We start from the raw sequence: 21,541 nt of genomic DNA, 5'->3' as shown, positions 1-21,541 counted from the left end.
TTATGCATTTATAAACTCTATTCTTACCAGTGAATCATTGAAACCACTGGCTGTGTTTGAAATAGAGCACTGTACATACGAGTCATTGTGAAACTGTGTGCATCCGTTTCTCTGTTAAATACATTTATGTCAATGATACCAGATTTGACAAAAAACATTATAGAATGGACCCATTTTATTTGTCAAATCATGCATGGAGAACCATTACCACTAGATGACGCTGCTAGGTCTGGCAGGATGTTTTTGTTTACAAAATGCTTCTTTTTTTCTTTTTCTTTTTTTACCAGAGGTACATTTACTAATAGAAATAAACGGGCAGTTTTTCCAAACAAGTGTTATATTTGATTAATGCAGTAAGCTATAGGTCATAACCTACATCTTAGTAGTTCTGACTATTATAATTATTGTTTAATAACGTCGCAAAAAAGGTTTCGATTACAAGTGGAAGAGTCTCCTAGTGACGCCACCTCCTTTACGGCAAATGGAATATGGCGGAGGGTGAGAAATCCCTAAACGGACTGGAGCTCAGCAAGGTATGAATTTCAAATAGCTAATATAGCTGTCAGTGGTTACTGAGAGTCAGGGGCAACACACTGAAGTATAATGTGTTAGTTTCTCTGTACAAAATGCTTTGACCGTGCATTTAAAGGGCATTTAATTACGTTGCTAGCATTCGTAGGTAGCTACTGTGCTAGCTACCTAAAATGGTAAAAATGTCTGCAAAGGCTGCAGTATTTACTGCTCACCAACAGCCCTTGTTTGTTATTGTTGTTATGGGTCGGTATGTGTTTTATGCTACACAATACTCAGTGTGAAAATATGGCAGTGTTGTACGTAAATAAGTGTGTTAATCTCCATCCTGTGGTATTTTGGTGGGCGCATTGTCTACAGCGCTACAAATGAGTTTTCATGAGTTTATATATTTTGAGTACCATTGCCCCCACTGTTTTCCAACCTCAAACTCTTGCAGCGTTTCATAAAATCTTATACAAGACGTTTTTGCCGATGTGACAGTAAAACTGGCCTATTTGGATCTGATTTTATTGAGTCAGATTGTAGTAGTTAGACATTTGGTTAAGTTGACTGGATTTGTACATCGAAAAAAATTGATGTACAATTGCACCAAAATGACAGGCATTGTTTGTGGTAGATACACATGGCAGAACCAACAATATACAATGTAACAATGATTTTAAGTGGAACCCGAACCTCAACCTTCAGTATGCAGTAATGTGTACAGCAGAGCTATATAGATACTAATTAGTATCTATATAGCTCTGGTGTACAGCATCTACCTGCCAATAGGATGGTTTGAAATTGAAAAAAAATTCTCAGCTGTGAGTACTGCACAATATTTATATATTGTTAAACTACTACATGTTTCTAGCTTATACTTACCTAAAACGTATTCGAAATGTCTACTGGTTTTACCCATGTATGTATTAGGTCAATCCATGTGCCATTCACACTTCTTGAGTTTGGTCTCAAAACACTGTTTTAACTACAGACCACATTCAGGTCAATGATTGGATATTTTGTTTAAAATAAAACAAACCAATACTATTTTTTGACTTCTGTTCTACCCAATAATGTATAAAAATATATAGATCCAATATGAATAATTCTTGCTCCAAAGATCTAGGTGAATTCCAACAGTAAAAACTACCTTGTGTTCATGCTGCTTTTTATTCAGCTGCCAGTAAATATAGATGTCAGAGTCAAACAAGCTTCTGTATTTAGGCAGACCACAAGAAGAAAAGTGTGACTAAGACTTACGTTATTAATGAGTAAGTTAAGAAATTGAATGACTTACAAATGTCTTTTTTGCAAACACTTACATTTATTATATTATATCATGAATGACATGCCATTAATCCAAAAATGTGAAGCTTGAATTGATAAGTAAACATAGCCCATTGCTAAAGTTAAAATGTATCTGCGTATAACTTTGATAATTATAGCTGATAAATGCAGTTATGAGTCAGGTGACGAGACGGATGTGAGTTATTGCAAAACAAGTCATGCCCAACTCTTGTCTTGCAGCAATGGCTGGAGGCTGCAGACAGCAGGGCGGAGCTGTTCCGCTACCTGAAGGAGCAGGTGCCACAGATCTTCTGCCTGAAGAAGGAGTCCAGCCCTCAGGAGGAAGAGGAGATCATGCAGAGCCGACTCCTCTACCCTCTGGAGTGCTTCCTGTTTGGAGAGGATCCTCAGGAGGGTCTGGAGAAGCTCAATCAGGGCAGCACCTCCTCCCAACTCTGTGGACGGGTTTTTAAAGAAGGAGAGACAGTCTACTCCTGCAGGTCTAAATGCATATCTGGTCTATAATTGTCACAGCCATAATAATAGTAATTATGATTTAAATTAGCTTATAATTAAAAGTATTGGATGATGAAAGATTATCGTTTTGATTGTTGATATCCTTTAGGCATAAGTAAAGGTATAAAAAAGTACTTGCGCAATGCTCAGCCCCTTTGGAATCTAGATTACTGGATTAGGTATAAATCCATGGAGTTCAAAGAGAGCAATACACCTACATGGAGACTGTTAGTCATCATTTATTGTTACTGTAATGATTAGTTTGGCCTCATTAGGTTTTAGTTCTGCAACCATCTTATCACAAGACAATCCCACAGTATTTAGGTGTTAAAAATGAATAGTTAATGAGCAGACTCTCAAGTCGCAGTAGGTCTCAGTGGACTCTGAGCCTGAAAGATGTAAATCTGCTCATGTATCATTTTTTGTGGCAGCTCTTCCTCAAATTCCTTATCAAAGTGTCATAAAAAGTTGTATGTGTTAGTAGAAACTAGAGGACAACACTTTTAACACACCTATTGGCTGGTGAACTACAAAACACGTTACCTATAATAAGTGTGAGTGACATAACTCAAGGAATACAAAAAAAGGTCACAGTTTTAAATGTGTCTCCTAAAAAACTCACTTGTCATAATAAAATGAGCACAAACAGATATTGGAATCTGCTACCTGAATATACAATTAGACAAAAGTCTGTTTGTTATTGTATGAAGCATATCCTCTGATACTATAATAAATAGGGTGTAAAGCCAATGACAATGATTTAGTTTCAACAGAACTAAAGCTTTTTTAAATGTTGACATTAGAGTAAACAGGAAGGGTTAATAGAGTGCTGCAGGAACGAGTCCTAAAACCCGGAAGTGAGTTAGCATTTTACAACTTACGGTCCCCTCGTCTCAGAGTCAATGTGATTTCTCCAGAGGATTTGGGAAAATAGCTCAAAATAACGTCTGTGGTTGACACAAATTTAAGAGACGGATCACGTTTTGTTCAACGACATTAAATACATCAGCAGTGACCCCCCCCCACTGGTGATTACTGATAAGTTTACATGTCTGAAAAACGATGGTTGTTAACAAGTGGCTGAATATGACTACAAAAGTTGTCGAGGACGAGGTATGTCGTTACGCCGAAAACGTAAACACTCCTACTTAGTTTGTTTTCCCTTGTTCTGCTTGAAGCTTTGTTAAAATATGCAAGCGCACGAAAGTCAGTTGAAACGATCTTAAGTTGGCGTGACGTTGAAGTCATGCGACCCTGCTGTACTCCTCTGTAGTTCGTTTATAGCACAACGTTAGCATTTCACTTCTGGCGATTGGATTTATGTTTTGAAAATGATAAAGAGTAGGGTAGACATGTGGAGATTATCCGGCTGAACAAAACGTGCATTTATCAAACAGGTTCGTTTTCCACAGATCTCATTTTTTACAATATTCCAAAAGCCTATGGAGAAATTGCATTGCTTTTTAATCGAGGGAACCCATGCGCAGCTTACTTCCGGGTCGGCCTACAAAAGTACGTCATCCCTGTGGCGCTCTATGCAGGAAAGGTTTTCAACCAGTTCAGTTTGTACAGTAACTATGACAACATTCAGCTTCTGATAATACACATTTGTTGTGATTTTCTCCATCAAGTCACAAATCCTCTTTTCATTTCAGGGATTGTGCAATAGATCCCACTTGTGTCCTGTGCATGGACTGCTTCCAGGATAGCGTGCACAAAAGCCATCGTTATAAGGTTTGGGTCAATGTTTATGAGTTCAAAGTGTTCAATTTTATCTGTATTTTTATTTGGACTGATCACAGTCAGCTCTGTCCCCCTTTGATAAAGAGGAGTAATAGAAAATCTGTGATTATCAGATGTATTTGTGTTATGACATTGCTTTGTAGGCTAACGCATCCTTAAAGTCTTTGGAAAAGACACATTTCCATATGCACTAAAATGTATGATTAATTAATTTCTAATATTTGCTCTTTCATGTTGTAACTCCAGTTTGACATAATAGTAAATTCCCACAGCTCCAGCAGTTACATGACTTAATGTCTGCTCAGGGAGCCCATTACTCGCCCATAGTGATATACAGCATGTACATTTCTTGCCAGATGCACGCGTCATCAGGAGGGGGCTTCTGTGATTGTGGGGATGTAGAAGCCTGGAAGATTGGCCCCTGTTGCTCCAAACACGACCCAGGAGCAGCCACTGCCATGGAAACGGTGAGTTACATAAGAGAGCGGAAAGAGGGATGTGGGCAGGGCGTACTTGTCCCATTCTGTGTCAGTGAACCCCAGAATGCTTATTTTCCCATCTTAGTCCTGGATGCTGCTCTCTTGGCTCCGGAAACGAGAAAGAAAAAGCACATTGTTGACCTGCAACGACTGAGAAAATGTAAAACTAGGTTAAAAGATTAGGCGGGTGTTTGAGTGCTGAGAAGCTGGAGGAAAGCATTTGTTGGTGCTGGACTGTGTGTGTAATCAGTTTACGGCCTCTCCTACCGAGCTGCTGCTTGGAAACATTTTGATGATTGATTGTCCTGTGCAGCAGTTGTTGGTCAGGCCCTTCTTTGCTGATGGGTTTGGGCTTTTTCTCTGATAAGATCCCGCTCAGGAGCTCTGAGCAGACGTACAGCTGGACGGCTCTGTGCCTGTTTCCGTAAACAGCAGGTGCTCCTATTAACAAAGACATTACTGGCACCAGGCTGCAGTGTTGTTTTTACATCAGAGCTGAACCTGTGCCTAACAACAAGTGACACATCACATGACCATGAACACATCTCCATGCTGAACATAAAAACCCATCATTCTGCTTCAGACCTCTTTTTGTTTAGATTGTGGTAGATTCCAGTGCTAGTTCTCACACAGTAGTGTGACATAGGGACTGCTGTAAACACACAGACTCACTTTTATGTTTGTTTGGTTTGTGTGTTAAATGTCAGACATTTGTATGAAATACTTAGCCGCTATGTGGAATGTTACTCCCAGGGGATTTGATTTTAACTCTGCTAGGTCGGCTGCCTGTTTAGCTCTTATTAAGACAAATATATAGACCAACTCCCCGTCATACTGGAGAGTCAGTGCTTGTGCCAAAGAAAATAGGAAATTATAGGAGGTCAGAAATGTTATCCATGTTGGAGTAGCCTGTGTTTTTGCAAAGTAAATTATTTCTATTTCTCAGTTTTAATCATGGAATACTTTCACTTAAAACGTTTATGAAATCATTGACGTCACTAACAAATCGCACCTGTGGAACAGTTGTCACAAAATAAACATTTCCCTAGTATAAGACGATGTTTTTAGTTTGTTAGTTCTGGATCTTGAGAGTGTTAGTGGTGTGCTGAAAAACCCTGTGTCTCTTTTTGTGCAGGATGAGTGTGTGCTGGAGCCTGAGTTATACGAGCGTGCCGAGAGGCTGTTTCGGATACTGCTGCACTACGTCACAGATTTCTTGGTGTGGGAGGAGAGCCACGACCTATCAGCCGAGCTTCAACCCCGGTATGGCGTGTCTAATCACATGCAAATACATAAATTCAAATGCAAAGCACACAACTTTACTTTGTCAGTGTATTTCTCCCTCTGTGCAGGACAAAAGACAATGCATACTACTGTGTACTGTACAATGATGAGCACCACTCGTACGACCATGTGATCTACACCCTGCAGCGATCTGTTAACTGTGATCAGGCTGAAGCACAGACACACACAGCACTTATTGACAAGGAGGTACTTTCTGTTTTCATAAAGGAAGGGAGGCGATTGAAATCTCCATAATATGCACTCATCATATCTACTGCAGAAAATGTAATATTTGATAACTGTTGCAGGGTCGGCGGGCAGTAAAGAGAGGAACGCTTCGTTCCTGCCAACAAGCAAAAGATCTCATCAGGGTAAACACCAGCCTCTGACTCCCACACCTGAAATGTTAAATAAAAAAGTTTTGAATCTGAAATCATTATTGTCCAGTTTTGCATTTCTAAGCAGGCTCTCTTTCTCTTCTGTTTTTCAGTCCAACTCTGAGCACATTTCCCAGCAGCCACTACGTGTAGAGATTCTTCACTCAGCAGTCATGGCTCATCAAACTTTTGTTCTGCGCCTCGGCCCCTGGTTCCAGAAGATCATCAGTTACTCAGGTGCGGCCCTCATTGTCACCACACCTGCACAACACCAACTTCAAAGACATGTATATTGATTTTGCACATTTCACAAGTAGTATTGTCTAAGAAAAGCAAAATGTGTGTATAGTTTAATTCTAAAAAGTCCTGTTACAGGTTGACCTGTATTACAAAAATATCCTTCTACCTTAAACACACAAACAAGTCTCACAAATTTTCATTTTGGTTTTAGTTAGTCCTGAGTTGTCCGTGCCCAGTTCCATGTCATGTGACAACCTTTGTGTGTGTATATGTGTGTGTGTTTGTGTGTGTGTGTGCAGTGGGCTTCAGGCAGGCTTTCTGTCAGGTGGCACTAGAGACCAATCCGGACGAGGACCAGCCTTGCCTCATCAGCAAACTAATGCTGCACGATGGCAAGATGTACAAAGGCGAGTAGATCTGAGCTTGATCTTCAGTACAAGCGTATCTTCCATTCGATTCCTGGTGAAACTAAACATTTTTCTTATTTCCTCAAGGTGCACGCAAGATAGTCCATGAACTGATTTTCTGTAGCATGCTAATGGAGACGGAGTTCAAGAGGCTTTTTGCAATAGCATTTACAAAGGTAAAAAAGGAGGAAAAGATATCCTTTTTTTACAATTCTATTACTTGCTTTAATGAATACATATCTCCACTATGTCTTTTCAGCACTACAAGCAACTGCAAAGGGACTTCATAGTTGATGACCATGAGAGGAGCATATCCATAACTGCTCTGTCTGTTCAAATATTCACTGTTCCCACACTGGTGAGTGTTGTTTTTTGTTCAGGCATTAATTTAGATCTGGTGTAGAAAATGATTGGAAATATTCAGGTAGTTTATTTATGCAGGATAAATTTGTCCCTGGGATATATGCCTGTCGTAACCTTTTCCCCTGGAGTGTAAAAGGGGCTTTCATGGGGTGAATGTTATTTGTCTTCAAATCTGGGACTTAACATCCATGTCTATTCTCACGCTCCTGTTCCTCTTTTAGGCCAGACAGCTCATCGAAGTGGGCAATGTCATTAAAGTGATAGTTGGTACAGTCATGGATTTGCTGCGTGAACATCTGGATGACAACAATCGCTTCTTCTTCCTCGGCTACAACTCTGACAAATTTTCACGTATTCAGGTCATCTTCCACGACCTCAGGTCATTAAACAGGAAACAACTTTAATTCACACTCAGTTTCTAACTGTGTGGGTTTTTTATCTAATATGGAACGTATGTCTCCCAGGTATATCCTGATCAGTAAACCCTCAATATGGACTGAAGAGCTGCGGACAGAGTTCATGGAGGGGTTCAAAGTCTTTCTTGGGCTTCTCAAATGCATGCAGGTAATAATGATCTCAACCCTGATACATTGTTGATACTGTGTAAGAGCGGGGCAATTACATCAGCTTACAGAAACTTGACAAACCAGATATCTGATGCCTTATTTTCCTTTTCCTTTTCAGGGTATGGAGGAGGTTAAGCGCCAGTTTGGTCAACACATTGCAGTAGAGCCAGAATGGGAGGCTGGCTTTTCTCTTCAGATCCAACTTCGCCACATTCTTGCTATGTTTCAGGACTGGTGTTCCTCTGACGTGAGTTGTCAGGCAAATTGTCCCCCCCCCTCACTGTCTGTTCATTAGAATAGGCACAAGTGAAGAAGAGAGGATGTGATTGCTTTGGTCATTTATTGCTTGTTTTCCCCCTCAGGAGGAGATATTGATGCTTGCATTTAAAGAGTGCCACAGAGTCCTGATGCAGTGTAATAACCAGCCCTTCCACAGAGAGGCCACCGACTACTACATGTGCAAGCACATCATCCATGTTCATCCATACAAAGTGTCTCAAGAGCCAGTCAGCATACACCTGCCCGTCTCCAGGCTACTGGCTGGTAGGATCATTTATTTCAGACTCTTATATATTCTTTTTTTTTGTTGTTTTTACAATGATCTTACTATTCTGTACATTTCGATCTCTAGGTCTATATGTACTGATGTGCAGAGCAGGGGCCGTTGAACGTCTGGATGAACTTGTAAGTGACACATCTTTTTAGTAAGCAGCTGTCTTCAGTGTTCAGTGTGTGCTGTGTTGTTGTCTTTTTGATTTAAACATCTTAACATCTACTGCTGGCATTAGAGAGAAAAGGGTTTTCTCCATCTGTTGCAGGAGGGCTTTGACCGCACCCAGCTGGTGGAGCATCCTCTGCGCTGTGTGGTGCTGGCTGCACAGGTCTCTGCTGAAATGTGGCGGAGAAACGGGCTCTCATTGGTCAGCCAGGTATGCTACACTCCTTTGCGGCTCAATGCATAGTTTTTTTTCTGCAAGCTCTCTTTTATTATTTCTTAAATGAACAAATAACAACTCAGTTCACTCTTGTTTCAGGTCTACTACTATCAGGATGTGAAATGCAGGGACGAGATGTACGATAAGGACATCCTCATGCTTCAGGTTGGCGGCTCCATCCAATATCTTCTATTACTCTTTACCTTTTTTACACATATGTTAATATATGACCTTCTGTTAAAATGTTTAAACAGATTGCTGCTTCCAAAATGGACCCCAACCACTTCCTCATGCTGGTCCTGTTGAGATTTGAGCTCTTTGATTATTTCAATGGAAGCTGTTCAAGCAAAGACCAGGTAAGCAACACATTCTTAAACATTTAGAAAAAAAATAGATTTGCACCACAAAATGCTCTACTTATGTAATGCAACATCATTTTCAGGATGAACTGATCCAGTGGAACCGCCTGACGGAGGAGATGCTGTACCTCCTCATCGTCATCACAGGTACAGCATCACACTCTGATTAACAACGGAGGTTAGTAAGTTGGATATGAAGAAAACTCTAGTATCTGACCAGTGTTGTGTTTCAGGTGAGCGCTATGTCCCCGGTGTCAGTGAGGTGACCAAAGAGGACGTGACAATGAGGGAGGTTATCCACCTGCTGTGCATCGAGCCCATGGCTCATAGTAGCCTGGTCAAAGGTCTGCCAGAGAACGTAAGAACCACATACTCTCTACATACAAGTTTAATTATTCGTTTTATATTTGAATAATCATTTTAAAACAATGTTTTCTTTTTAGGAGAGCCATGAAACTGGCCTGGAGACTGTAATAACCAAAGTTGCCACCTTCAAGTACGTAAAGACTGAAAGAGCTAATGGTTTAATAGTTAATAGTCATTTCGGAGTGGGTTTAAATCTGTCTGTTCTGCTTCTCCTATAGAAAACCCGGAGTTTCAGGGCATGGATTGTATGGAGTAAAAAAAGAGCGTCTGGTAGAATTCAACCCTTTCTTCTACCACTATTCAAGATCACAGCATAGCAAGGTACGCAGTGTTTTAACTCCAGTTTTACATTAAATTGGAACTTTAATTGAATATTCCTTATTCCATTTGTCTCTTTTACTGTTTGCAGGCTGAGGAGTCTCAGAAGAAGAGGAGGACTCATGAGGGCAATGACAAAGGTTTTTAATGTCTTTCCTCTGCACACTGTTCTGTATACCTCTAAGATATATAACAATATGTTCTCCCCTTGCTAATGAAGCAGCTCCCCAAACATTCCCTCTGTTTGTGTTTGTTCACAGCACTGCGTCCTCCGATGCCCCCACCCTTCTGCCCAGCTTTCTCCAGCATAGTGCGTCTGCTCTGCTGCGACATTATCATCCACATCCTGAGACGTGTCCTGCAGAGAGCTGCAGAGGACCGGTCCACCCATTGGACAGAAGCCATGATCCAGAGGGTAGACATTGCATCAGTTTCTTTCTTTGCAGAGTTCACCTTGCTCCGGCTTTTTCTTTTTCTTACTTAAACCACTTACAGTAACAAATGCATGCATTTACCACACAGGCGCTGCACTTGATTGGTCAGGCTTTGCTTGAAGAGAAAACACAGCTTGAGGATAGCACTGATGAGGAGGTGACTTTTGATTTCAGCCTCAAGGCCCGCAGTAAGTGACAACTAATTATTTTGTTTTCAGCACTCCCTTACTATTAATCAGATTTCTCTAATCTATAAATCGATTTAGTTTTGGGTATTTTGTGATATAAATGTTCTGGTGCTCCAGGAATCGGTTCAGAACATGGGAAGTCAGTGTTTCTCTTGCTGTCCAAGATTAAGGCTGTTCCTTCCCTCGAAGCTCAAAAAGACATGGTCAAGTGGGTACTACAGGTAGGCAATGCAATGTTTTTTAAAATGATATGATAACGGTTTCTATCATTTTTGTACACCCATGCATTCATCTTCAAGATTCAATTAACCTTAAATGTACAATGTTTTATATTTTTCTGCCAGATGTTTGAGATTGTCAAGTGCCTTAGAGAGAAGTCCAGTCCAACTGCCTCCATGAGCATGGATACCAGCAAACCAGAGGAGGTAAAAGGACCTTTCAAAGTCATAAACACGTTTTCCTTTACTGATACAGTTGACTCAAGCTAACTGTTGCTTACGCGAGTATACAAGAGAGCTTAATGTCATTGAAATGATATGAACTAAATAAATGTGATTGGATTGTGTATGTGTTTAGTATCAGGAAGTTTTACTTTGTCATGTTATTATTCCAGAGCGCTCAGGACAAAGAGAAAGCTGAACGCAAAAGAAAAGCCGAAGCAGCCAAACTCCACCGGCAGAAGATTATGGCTCAGATGTCAGCGATGCAGAAAAACTTCATCGAGTCAAACAAGATGCTGTATGAAAACATGCCAGAGAGCGGGACACAGGGAGAGCCTGTGACAACTCCTGAGAGGTGAGGAGCAACATGGGGGAAAAAAATCAGTGGCTGTGTGTAGCTTGTTTGAGGTTTTGGATCCAAACCAAATAGGTCTGGCTAATTCTCGTTGGGGTTATGTTGACTCTTCTAGCTGTGCCATGGAGCACAGGGAGCTGTGTGTAGCTGTCGGGCCCCACCGAGGCTGCTCTCCTGCCGAAAGGGAGGTGCTCACCTGCATTCTGTGCCAGGAGGAACAGGAAGTGGTGGCCCAGGCTCCAGCCATGGTACTGACTGCGTGTGTCCAGAGGTCCACAGTGCTGACGCAGTGCAGAGGAAAGATACCGAGCAACAGAGCAGATGGTCCGTCCCTATTTGTTTCATTTAATTGTTAACTGTCATTTGATTGGAAGAAATCTCTGACTAATGTGTGCTTTTTATTTATCCCTTAAAGGGACAGGGACATCTTATCCCCTCTTCATGCCTCCTGAACTGGCCGTTGGGACCCACACTGGCAGCTGTGGACACGTCATGCATGCCACATGTTGGCAGAAGTGAGTCATTTTATACATTTATAAAACTAAACATAAACTATAAAGAATACATTTCATTATTATTTATCAGTCAATGCTATCAAATGTGATCCACTTTAGACTCCATTTGCCATTAAGCTGCTACTTCTATATTTTTCAGATATTTTGAGGCAGTTCAAAACATGACTAGGAACCGGCTTCATGCTGAGCTAATCATCGACCTGGAGAACGGGGAGTACTTGTGTCCCCTGTGCAAGTCTCTGTGCAACACTGTTGTCCCTCTCATCCCTTTTGAGACACTAACGTTTAACTAGTAAGTCCAGCTCAGCTTCTTCAGGCCAATCTGCAATGGGTTGCTAGCTGTACGAATGTTGATTGAGTATTTGTTTCCTGTGTGCAGTGAAAATGCAGAGATAATTGGACAGCATTTGACCCTGCCTCGCTGGATCCAGATCCTCTCTGCCAGGATTAAAGGACTCAAGTCAGTTGCTCAGGATAATGGTAAGAAGACATAATCCACACACAATGATTGTATATGTGTTGGAGTGTTAGGACTAGTCGCTGCAGCTCTAGGCCTGACATGTATGTAAAACTGATCGACCAATAAAACCAGCACAAAAATGTCCAATAAAGATGTAGAGCATTATCATAGCTGGCAAACTCACCTGTAAATGCTGTTTGATAGGTTAATATACAGTATATTTTAACTCAGCACTGCAGTTATATCACAAGAAAAGCCAAAGTAACCTTTATTCGATGGAGGACAAGCAGCTGCAGAACAAATGTGCATATACTGTCCTAACAAATGGAAAACAGCTGCATGCCGACCACAATATGAAGGTTGATAGTTGCATATGTCATCTCTTTTGCTTCACTATCTACTGTTCCATGCTAACTGTTTGCTGACATGTGTTGCATGAGATAACTGATGATCTCTCTTTGGAGCAGAATGCAACACAGAAGGCGGCAGTGTTGATGGGGACATGGGTCTGTGTGGGGAGGGCCAACCAGACTTTAGATCCATCCTAAGCTACGGAGTACAAGAACCGTGAGTGAACCTGTCAGCCCTCTGAGTGTCTTTGTTTCCTATAGAGCAGCAGTTTGAACTCTCTGCTGCTGGTTGTTTTCAGGAGGAAGTTCTCCGACAGCATAGTGGAGATGCTGGTTGTTTGCGCCACCACAGTTCACAGGGTGGGCCTGCAGACGGGACTCAATGAGCTGTGCCCACGTGTGCCCCTCATGTCTTGGAACACATGTGCCTTCACTATACAGGCCATAGGTACAGTAAGAGTGTTAGTACTTATTGAGTCACTCTGCCCCCTTTTTTATGTTTTTGCAATCCTCAAAATATGTTTTGTCTTCACAGAAAACATATTGCAGGAAGACGGGAAGCCTCTCTTTGGGTCCTTGCAGAACAGACAGGTTGGCTGCCACATGCCTAGATAAGAGTTTCTACATGATATATATAATGTTATGACTCAACGCTTCTCTATTTCAGCTTGCAGGTTTGAAGGCAATTGTTCAGTTTTCTGCAGCTCAGAGACTAAAGAGCTCCCAGGCTGTCGTTCAAAGGCACTTCAACGACATGTTGGGTGGTATGTGGACATTTCACAATAATTGAACGTGTCATTATTGCGTTCTTCCTCTATGTACGATATGTGCCAATTCACTTTTTTCATGCTGTCCATTTTCACTGTGGTCATAACTGTGACTTTTCCCTCAGTCTTGGTACCGGTCGTAGGCAGAAAGAACACGCCTTCCATTCTGGAGGTCGACTTCTTCCATCTTCTGGTAGGTTTCACCTGAATCAGGGGTCCAGTGGATCCTCAAAGGGTCTTACAAGGCGTCATTAATTTCATTTTTTCTTTATTTTAGTTTCTCCCAATTGGAAGCTTTTAGTTGTATTTATCTTGTGTGTTGTCAGGTGGGCTTGGTGTTGTCTATACCCTCACTGTATCAGGAGGAGGCTGTGGACCTGCAGCCGTCTGCCGTCAGCTCTGCCTACAACCACCTGCACATCCTTCACATGGTCACCATGGCTCACGTGCTGCAGGTCCTCCTGTCCTCTACAGGTACAACAACAAAACCTCCTACCTCAGAATGCTGTTTAAGGTCACAGATGATTAAATAATGGTGCCCTTTCTACCTAGATTTCCCTGCAGTAGCTGGAGAGGAAACAGAGGAGACGAGGGCCGCAGCAGAGCTGTACACTGTGGTGTCCCAACACACAGACAGGTACATGTGTCTGTTTTTGTCCGAAAAACACGAGCAGAAGTTTTTCGGGTTTAGCATTTGTATATGATAAAAAAAAAATACAAAAAATGTAATGCTTTAGTCTCTTGTAGTTTTTAATCTTAGTTATCCTTTAATAAGTATAGTGGTAAACTAAAGGTGAATGACGTGCTCTCCATTTCTCTTGAATAATAAGCAAAACTATTTGTGTTATAAAGGCCTTTAGCTTATACAGCAACGTGGAGCACATCCATTAAAATCTACAAAAAGCAAGCGTGTAGATGTGCAATTATATTGTGCTCCAAACTAATGAAGACATGTATATTAGGGAAAAGCGAAGGTCATGTGTTGTGTTTGATTAAAACATTCAAAGACAAGACAAATGGGAGCAAAAAGTATTTCCTGCTATAGATGATTAAATATAAACAATGTATTTAGCTGTTCCTTATTGGAGTAAAAGTTTAACATTTACATAAAGGTCACACTTCTAAGCTCAGATTCAGAGTCACTGTGAGATCCGTTCACACTAAGTATGGATGTTACTCTCAGCGGTGACACACCCTTACAGTTTTTCTACTGTTACATTACCGTCTCAGAGGCTGATGCTTAAACTGAGCTTTTGCAAGTGTTACCTTCTTTGTGGCAGATGTGTTTTTTCTCTCTGCTAAGGTTTGTCTGATGTCTGCACTGCTACCACCCTTATATTATTTTTGACGCTGTGTTTGACCGTCCCAGTACCCCTGTGATCGTTTTTTTTATATCAGATCTTTTATGAAAACATTGGAAGCCCTTTTTATGCTGCATGTTCAGAGAAGTACACAGTAATATTGACTTCCCTCAACTTGTTTGACTGAATTATCTTGGTTTGCTCATCAGGCTGATTCCCGATGTGTCCGGCAGCTCTGTGGCAGAAAGAGTAAAGAGAGGAATCGAACCTTTCCTGCGCTGTGCTGCTCTCTTTTTCAATTGCCTTACAGGAGTCAATCCTCCAGAGGAGCTTTGTAGTGCTGCAGGTAGGGGAAGGAATGTATAACTATAACAAAATGCATCTGGTGATTCGAGGAAATCCAGCTGACATTTTGGGTCTTTGCAGTTACCTCTCAAGAACAGATGGAGGCACTATGCAGCTACTTGGCTCTTCCCTCCAATGTTTTCCAGCTCTTCCAGGAGCACAGAGACCCCATTACTCCACTGCTGCAGAGGTAAATGATGAACATGAGGCAAAATCCAGATGTTTTCATATTTATCCGAGAGATTTTATGACAATGTTTTTAATTCCTTAGGTGGTGCGGGAACCCAGCTGTTACCAAAGCCCTGCGAGGCAAAATCCAGACCGTCAGGTAGACTTTGGCCTTTGTTTCTTTCAGTCACACTTTTATCTTCAATTCTTCTTCTTAATAAAATATAATCCTGTAAATTGATGAATAAACTCTTTCCCCAGATACCCCAGAAGAAGGAATCGTCTGATTGATCTTCCTGAGGATTACAGTGCTCTCCTCAATCAAGCAAGCCATTTTCAGTAAGTGGGAAATGAATTGTCCCCTCCGTCACAACGTTCTGGTGTAAAGTCTGTGCGAGATGTCTCCTTTTTACTTTATCCTCAGGTGCCCCAAATCCACAGACGACGACAGGAAGCATCCGACCCTGTGCCTGTTTTGCGGGGCGATGCTGTGCTCTCAGAGCTCCTGCTGTCTCAGCCAGCTGGATGGGGAAGATGTGGGAGCTTGCACTGCTCACGCTGCTACTTGTGGTGCCGGAGTGGGCATGTTCCTCAGGTGGGTCCACCCAAGCCTCTTAAGGATTAAGAATCTTTTTTTTTCAGCTCTAAAACATGATTTTAATCTGCTTTTTCAAAATAATTGCATGCTTTCTTGCTTGAAATGTACTGAATATGAGGTTTGTTTCATGTTGACAGGATAAGAGAGTGTGAAGTTGTACTTATGGCCAGTAAGACTCGAGGAAGCACTTACCCCGCTCCTTACCTGGACGATTATGGGGAGACTGATCCTCACCTTGGGTAAGTTCACAGCTTTTTGTTCTGGTGCTATGCTGTTTTAACTTCTGCTTAAAATGTAGACATGTTGATATGGCCTCCTACAGGCAAGTCAGTAATAACTGCTGCAAGTTTAACACCTCCACCACCTGCAGACATTAAGTATCACAGCTGCCTTTTTATTCAGAGCTGCAGGGGGTTACCCATTGTGTTCAGATAATATTTGCTGAGACTGCTGCTTCACATCAGTGGCACCATTTGTCCCTTTGACCAAAAGGATCTGGATTTCCGGGATTGGCAGCAAGATTATATCACACCTTTAAACATAATTTAACAATCCTGGAACTGAAAAAAAAACTGAATTATATGATTTAGTATTGCTGCTTCTGTAGCAGCACGTTTTAATATAGCATTGTTGTATCAAATGGTTTGCGTGTTTCTTGAACAATCCGTTCAATAAGTCACGCCCTCTGTCTTTTTTATTTCTAGAAGGGGCAATCCATTGCACCTTTGCCCAGAGCGCTATAGGAAGCTGAACCAGCTGTGGCAGCAGCACTGCATCCTGGAAGAAATCGCCCGAAGCCTGGAGGTGGTCAACGTTATGTTTGCCTTTGAGTGGCAGATGTTGTGATGATTGCTCCAGCTGTGATGGCCTGGAAGTAAAGAGCACAGCCATAGAGCACAACCTGCTCCGGTGCTCCTAGGGCACAAGCACAAGCACACACACACACACACACACACACACACACACACACACACACACACACACACACACACACACACACACACACACACACACACACACACACCTCTCCTTCAATCAAAGGAGGTCTGAGCAGCCACCCCCTCCCTGATGAAACCCCTGCTGGAGTATAGAGAGGTGGGATGGCCAGAGGAGGAAGAATAGTGGAGCAAGATGAAAAATATGTAAACCCAAGTCGCCTTGTTTTTATTTGATTGTCTGCTGTGACAATGAGTTTCTCCCAGAGTAATGTTATTTGCAAGAGGCTCATTCAAATAAAGACAAACATCAGTTACACACCAACATGTTTCAGTTATCCATTTATATATTTGACTTCCCTCGGTGATGCTGTGAATTTTCTGCATTCTCTTTTGGTGTTAGACATTATGATTTGTCACAAGTTATAATAGTTGAATAATGCTATTTAAAAAGATACATTCATTTGGAAATCAGGCATGTTCAGAGACATCACACATTTTTGCTTTTGCCCATTAATTATGTAACCAGTCCAAATGATGAAGCCACATCCTACCGTCACCTTTACTCACACATATGAGCATATGTAAGGAATAAAGCATTTATAGAATATACCTTTTCTTCAAAGTTGTATTTAAGTTCAGTATTCTGACGATAATGTAACGTTCCCACATTGTTTCCTGACAAAAAAGATTCATTGAATGATAAGCAGACACAAGTTTTTGTGAATATTTCAGACACACATCCCCCTTGGGAATTAATGAGCCAATAATATAAAAACATCCATACCATATATGGTATTATAAAACGCCCTTTTATAAATATAAGGTTTAGGTCAAAGTGATTCTTATTATCTGATATCCACTGTAAATTTGTAATGATGAAACTTATAAAGGGGACCATTGCTAGTCATAATTATCCATGTGGTGGTAATCCAATTTATACAAATGGAAGTTAAGTTAAGATAAACATATTTTCTTTTTAGGAAGAAATGAGCTTTATATTGAACACAATATAAGATAGTATATCATTTATTTTCTGTTACTCATCCATTATTCAGCCTTTTCAGGAAATGTGTGAATATAAAATGTCCTCCTCTGTGTTGTTTGACAGTTCTTCATGACTTCCAGGCTATGGAAATAAAGACATTGGCCTATATACTGATTTACTGCTTCTGTGCCTTGAATCAATACACTCGTGTGTATAAAATCTAAAGTGTTACGGGATAAGATTTAATTAAAGGTAATAGAAACCTTCTTGTAGCACACCATAGAATAAATAAATAGTGATCTTTAATTTTGGAAAAAAGGCAGAAATGTTCATTTGACCAAAAAATGTAATCCTGCCGACATTAGCTAACATGTTGAAGGCATATTTATTCAAATTGAGTAAGACGTGGTAGCATAGTTTGCAATGTACCGTTTTTAGAGCCCTAACAAAACAATAGTAATGACAATCTCTAGCTCCGAAGGTTTATTGTCAAGCTTTTGGTTACACATCCCAGCAAAAATAACTGAGGTGGGTTTATAAGAACATGGTGGCATTGCTGAGGCACGTTAGTCATTGTTCCAAAATGGATTAGGTGTTATAAGTTATGAGTTTTCAATTGGGTTTGTGTCTGAGTTTGCATTTTTTAACTAAAAGCAGATGCGTACTAATATAACATTTGTGCAATTCTGTTTGCTTGAGTCCTACAATATGCACCGATAAGATCCAGAACTGGAAAGATTGACTTGAAAGTACTTGAGCTCCATTTAACTTGAGGCCAGAAGCACATAGAAGTTTTGCCTCCAGTGTTGCAGCTGACAGGTGTATGAGACAGTTGAGGGAACCTGTTGCTAAACTGTGATATAGAGACAAAAAGATGTCATTTGTAAACAACAGATGACCAGAAATGATGTACAGTTTTCATGTGAAATGGATGTTTAGGTCTCTGTATCAAAAAGAAAGAGTTTGGTTATTCAACAAGGCATATTTGCAATTTGAAAAAGATCTACCCTGTCATATTAAGAGATGTATTATACATATATTGATTGATTTCTTGCAATATATTTCAGTTTTCACACGCTCAACATTGTATAGGTATTTCTTAGCTGTAAATCTTGCCTCGTGGATAAAAAAGTATTAAAACAACATAAAGAAACCTTTAGATAACGTTTTAAAGGCCTTCATGTGTGTCCTTCAGCCTGATGAAGGTCAACTGGACTCAGGTATTTCCTTTGGCGGCACATTGTCCGGCCCATAGTGTGCTATAGAGGTGGATGGAACGTCAATGTTAGGGTCTCCGTTGTTGGCTGTGTCTATCTGGTTGCACTTGCCGATGTTCTTCATTATGTTCAAGTTGATGCGTGCAGTTTCCATTAAGCTGTTTTCCAGCAGCCAGCCGTCAGACTCAGAGTTCAGGTCACCCTGTCTCAACCCATTTTCCAGGGAGGTCTGGAGGTAACGAACCCCTGTCAACACTGACAGCTGAAACAAAACACACAGAGTCATATTAGTGACAACATCACACAATGTGGACACAACTCAGGATTCAAGAGATCAAAAAATTAAGTTTGTTTCCTCTTCTTTATTCATTTCATCCAAACATCATTTTCAACTTGTGGCCTTAAGTCCCAACCAACCTTGCCTCAAGTTAAGTCACTTGAGGCAGACTGACAAAGAAAACTGACTTTGATTGTAAGATAAGTGTAGTTGTGTTTTAACTTCATGATTGTGTTATGACCGTGTCTCCTCACCTCAAACAGCCAGGTGATGAGGACTGTGAGGCCAATGGACTGCACGATGTGGGTGTAGTACTCGAGCAGGGCCTGGCGACACCCTTTCATCCACAGGTTCAGCTCCTCTGACTGGTGCTCGTAGTTGAAGTGAGCGGAGTTGTTGCTGATCTGCTGCTGGATGCAGGGCCGGGGAGAGTTGATGTTGCAGCAGCTGAAGGGGACTCCATCCATCAGGTACTTCCCCTGCACGTTACTTCTTAATCGGCTAGAAACCAGGGGAAAAAAAGGAGATGCTCAGGGTCTTTCTGAATGTTTTGAAGGCATCAGTCTGTGAACCTCAGGTGTTTTATTGTTTGGGATTACATGGGAGGGTTAGGGTTTCCAAAGAGTGAATGAGAAACATTTGGTACACAAGGATCTTAATGAATTTTATTTTTTATCTCTACCACTAGCCTTTCCCTTTTACACTTTACCCTTCATCATATCAAAATCTTTAACAAAAGTCATTATGATTCAAGCTATTTTTTTTTTTACAGATTTCAGAAAATGGCTAGAATATTCACAATTGGACATGACTCATTTATCATGAGTTGTTAATTTTTCTTTTGACTCGTCGGGTTAGAAAGGTTGAATCAAATTATATTAGCATGAATTTTGAGATATGTGGGGAAGGTTGGTTTTAAACAGTCTCATTCACTGCAACTTAGATGTGATTATACTCTTGATATGAAATCATTATCCTCATTGTACTTACTCTAACACTTCTTTGTTGGACATATCCAGGTAACGGTTGCTGATCCACTGGATTTGAAACCAGTCCTTATAGCCATTGTTCCCACAGCACTTGAACTCTATCTGCAACAGGTCCACAGTTCGCTTCAGGAAGCATCGTCCTGGTGTGTCTGTGTCCTTATAGAACCTGATGGCCTCTGTCAGCCCCAGGTTCAGAGACTCCTCTAGCTCCCCATGCATGCTGTAACACATCAGAGCCCCCACCAGCACGCAGAAGGTGAAGAAGAAGGTGCACGTTATGTATGGCAGCAAGATGAGCTTCCAGCGCAAGAACTTGCTGGTGTCCACACAGTCGTAGCATATCTTCCCACCTAGGAAGTTTATGGCACAGGCGATGAGGCCAACGGCAATCAGCATGTTGGGCACATATTGGATGTCCCTCTCAGCCATCAGCTCTACCCGCTTGTTGATCTCCACCTTGAGAAAGAGCCCTAGGCTGAACAGGAGGACCCCTGTAACCACTGAGATCCAGTTCAGGATCCATAGCACCTGGGCCAGCTTGTCCCTCTTGTTCTTGCTGAACGTCAATTTCAAGAAAGCCATTGTTTATATGTCCTGTGTGAGTTTTCCTTTAAGTCCAGGGGAGGATTAAGGGTGGGACACAGGTCGAGCAGTGAAGAGGAACAGGTTATCCTCCAGGGTGTGTGGGGGACCAAGGCGAGGGGGATTGGTGGTACAGTTCTCTGAAGGTCCTCTCATAAGCAGCTTAGCTCGGTTGTAATGATCGATTTCATGTGGACGCTGCATTATGGTTACGCTGTAGATGTCGGTAGGTCTGTGAGAACACAAACGTGAGAGTACATAAAATAAATGTTCTTATATGACAGCAAGATTTTTTTGATTAGCAAACAAACAAAAAGACCAAACACAATGACATTTGATCAGTCGTATGCAAGAAACATGTATGAAAACATGAGACATCCTGAGAAAAGTTGATTGTGATATAATTTGGTTTGAAAAAGAAAAACATAATTTCATTAATAAAATACATTTGTCCTGGCATTTCTTCATGGACAAAGCTCCTACAAACAAATGTGTCAGTAATAAGTGACATAATGACACAGACTTCAAGACTGTACCTACCTTATCCAGATCAGCATTTACCTTGAATATCTAACATCATTCTCCTCTTGTTTGTTTTCCTGAATGTATCCTCAGATTTAGTCCTGAGAGGCGAGTAGCCATAGTGACACAGATAATATGAAGGCAGACACGGTAACATTGGAGTGAGACTAATAGCCAAGTCTTGACCCTCCTCCTAATCGCCTTTAATCATTAATCAGCCCTGTGGGCCCGAGAGGGATTTGGACCTACCTTCTGCCACCTACGCAAATCTGTCTGTCCCAGCACTGAAAGTAATGGATGATGGCCATTGTGTGTGTGTGTGTGTGTGTGTGTGTGTGTAGTGGTAGAAGTAGT

At 41.2% G+C, this 21,541-nt stretch overlaps 2 protein-coding genes across 3 annotated transcripts; one reads left to right on the top strand and one right to left on the bottom strand.

Moving 5' to 3' along the window:
• The first annotated feature begins 363 nt into the window (after positions 1 to 363).
• On the top strand, positions 364 to 17,774 carry ubr1 (ubiquitin protein ligase E3 component n-recognin 1). The gene is made up of 47 exons (XM_063908787.1): positions 364 to 533; positions 2,044 to 2,303; positions 3,975 to 4,053; positions 4,419 to 4,529; positions 5,677 to 5,804; positions 5,894 to 6,032; positions 6,134 to 6,196; positions 6,316 to 6,439; positions 6,742 to 6,849; positions 6,937 to 7,025; positions 7,109 to 7,207; positions 7,434 to 7,591; positions 7,677 to 7,776; positions 7,897 to 8,025; positions 8,141 to 8,321; positions 8,410 to 8,462; positions 8,597 to 8,707; positions 8,813 to 8,878; positions 8,968 to 9,069; positions 9,156 to 9,219; positions 9,306 to 9,430; positions 9,516 to 9,568; positions 9,657 to 9,759; positions 9,848 to 9,896; positions 10,017 to 10,171; positions 10,279 to 10,378; positions 10,496 to 10,599; positions 10,723 to 10,803; positions 10,992 to 11,173; positions 11,289 to 11,497; positions 11,589 to 11,688; positions 11,828 to 11,980; positions 12,068 to 12,168; positions 12,616 to 12,715; positions 12,798 to 12,946; positions 13,034 to 13,089; positions 13,166 to 13,262; positions 13,391 to 13,458; positions 13,592 to 13,739; positions 13,818 to 13,902; positions 14,776 to 14,912; positions 14,993 to 15,101; positions 15,183 to 15,239; positions 15,341 to 15,418; positions 15,504 to 15,674; positions 15,815 to 15,916; positions 16,382 to 17,774. The coding sequence occupies exons 1-47, from the start codon at positions 489 to 491 to the stop codon at positions 16,521 to 16,523; spliced, it is 5,223 nt and encodes a 1,740-aa protein (XP_063764857.1). The 5' UTR covers positions 364 to 488; the 3' UTR covers positions 16,524 to 17,774.
• LOC134881446 (photoreceptor outer segment membrane glycoprotein 2-like) lies at positions 16,913 to 21,371 on the bottom strand. 2 transcript variants are annotated; one of them, XM_063908788.1, is made up of 4 exons: positions 21,206 to 21,371; positions 20,085 to 20,897; positions 19,349 to 19,595; positions 16,913 to 19,079 (listed from the first exon to the last, which is right to left on the bottom strand). In XM_063908788.1, exons 2-4 carry the CDS (start codon positions 20,663 to 20,665, stop codon positions 18,807 to 18,809), a joined length of 1,101 nt encoding a protein of 366 aa, XP_063764858.1. In that variant the 5' UTR covers positions 20,666 to 20,897; positions 21,206 to 21,371; the 3' UTR covers positions 16,913 to 18,806. The 2 variants fall into 2 exon arrangements, with proteins under 2 accessions (XP_063764858.1, XP_063764859.1); XM_063908789.1 differs by having other exon boundaries at positions 21,227 to 21,314.
• Positions 21,372 to 21,541: the final 170 nt, after the last annotated feature.

Source organism: Eleginops maclovinus, chromosome 19 (genome assembly GCF_036324505.1).
Source record: "Eleginops maclovinus isolate JMC-PN-2008 ecotype Puerto Natales chromosome 19, JC_Emac_rtc_rv5, whole genome shotgun sequence".
Taxonomy (NCBI): Eukaryota; Metazoa; Chordata; class Actinopteri; order Perciformes; family Eleginopidae; genus Eleginops; species Eleginops maclovinus.
This window is presented reverse-complemented; position numbering and strand designations above follow the sequence as displayed.

Excerpts from the sequence above, each read along its gene's own strand:
- LOC134881446 (XM_063908788.1), bottom strand. The coding sequence starts at position 20,665 with ATGGCTTTCTTGAAATTGACGTTCAGCAAGAACAAGAGGGACAAGCTG. Across the intron at positions 19,596-20,084 it reads TCCAACAAAGAAGTGTTAGA|CCGATTAAGAAGTAACGTGC; the intron begins GTAAGTACAATG and ends CCTGGTTTCTAG. Across the intron at positions 19,080-19,348 it reads TCATCACCTGGCTGTTTGAG|CTGTCAGTGTTGACAGGGGT; the intron begins GTGAGGAGACAC and ends GTTTTGTTTCAG.
- ubr1 (XM_063908787.1), top strand. The coding sequence starts at position 489 with ATGGCGGAGGGTGAGAAATCCCTAAACGGACTGGAGCTCAGCAAG. Across the intron at positions 6,440-6,741 it reads GAAGATCATCAGTTACTCAG|TGGGCTTCAGGCAGGCTTTC; the intron begins GTGCGGCCCTCA and ends GTGTGTGTGCAG. Across the intron at positions 13,090-13,165 it reads GGTCCTTGCAGAACAGACAG|CTTGCAGGTTTGAAGGCAAT; the intron begins GTTGGCTGCCAC and ends TCTCTATTTCAG.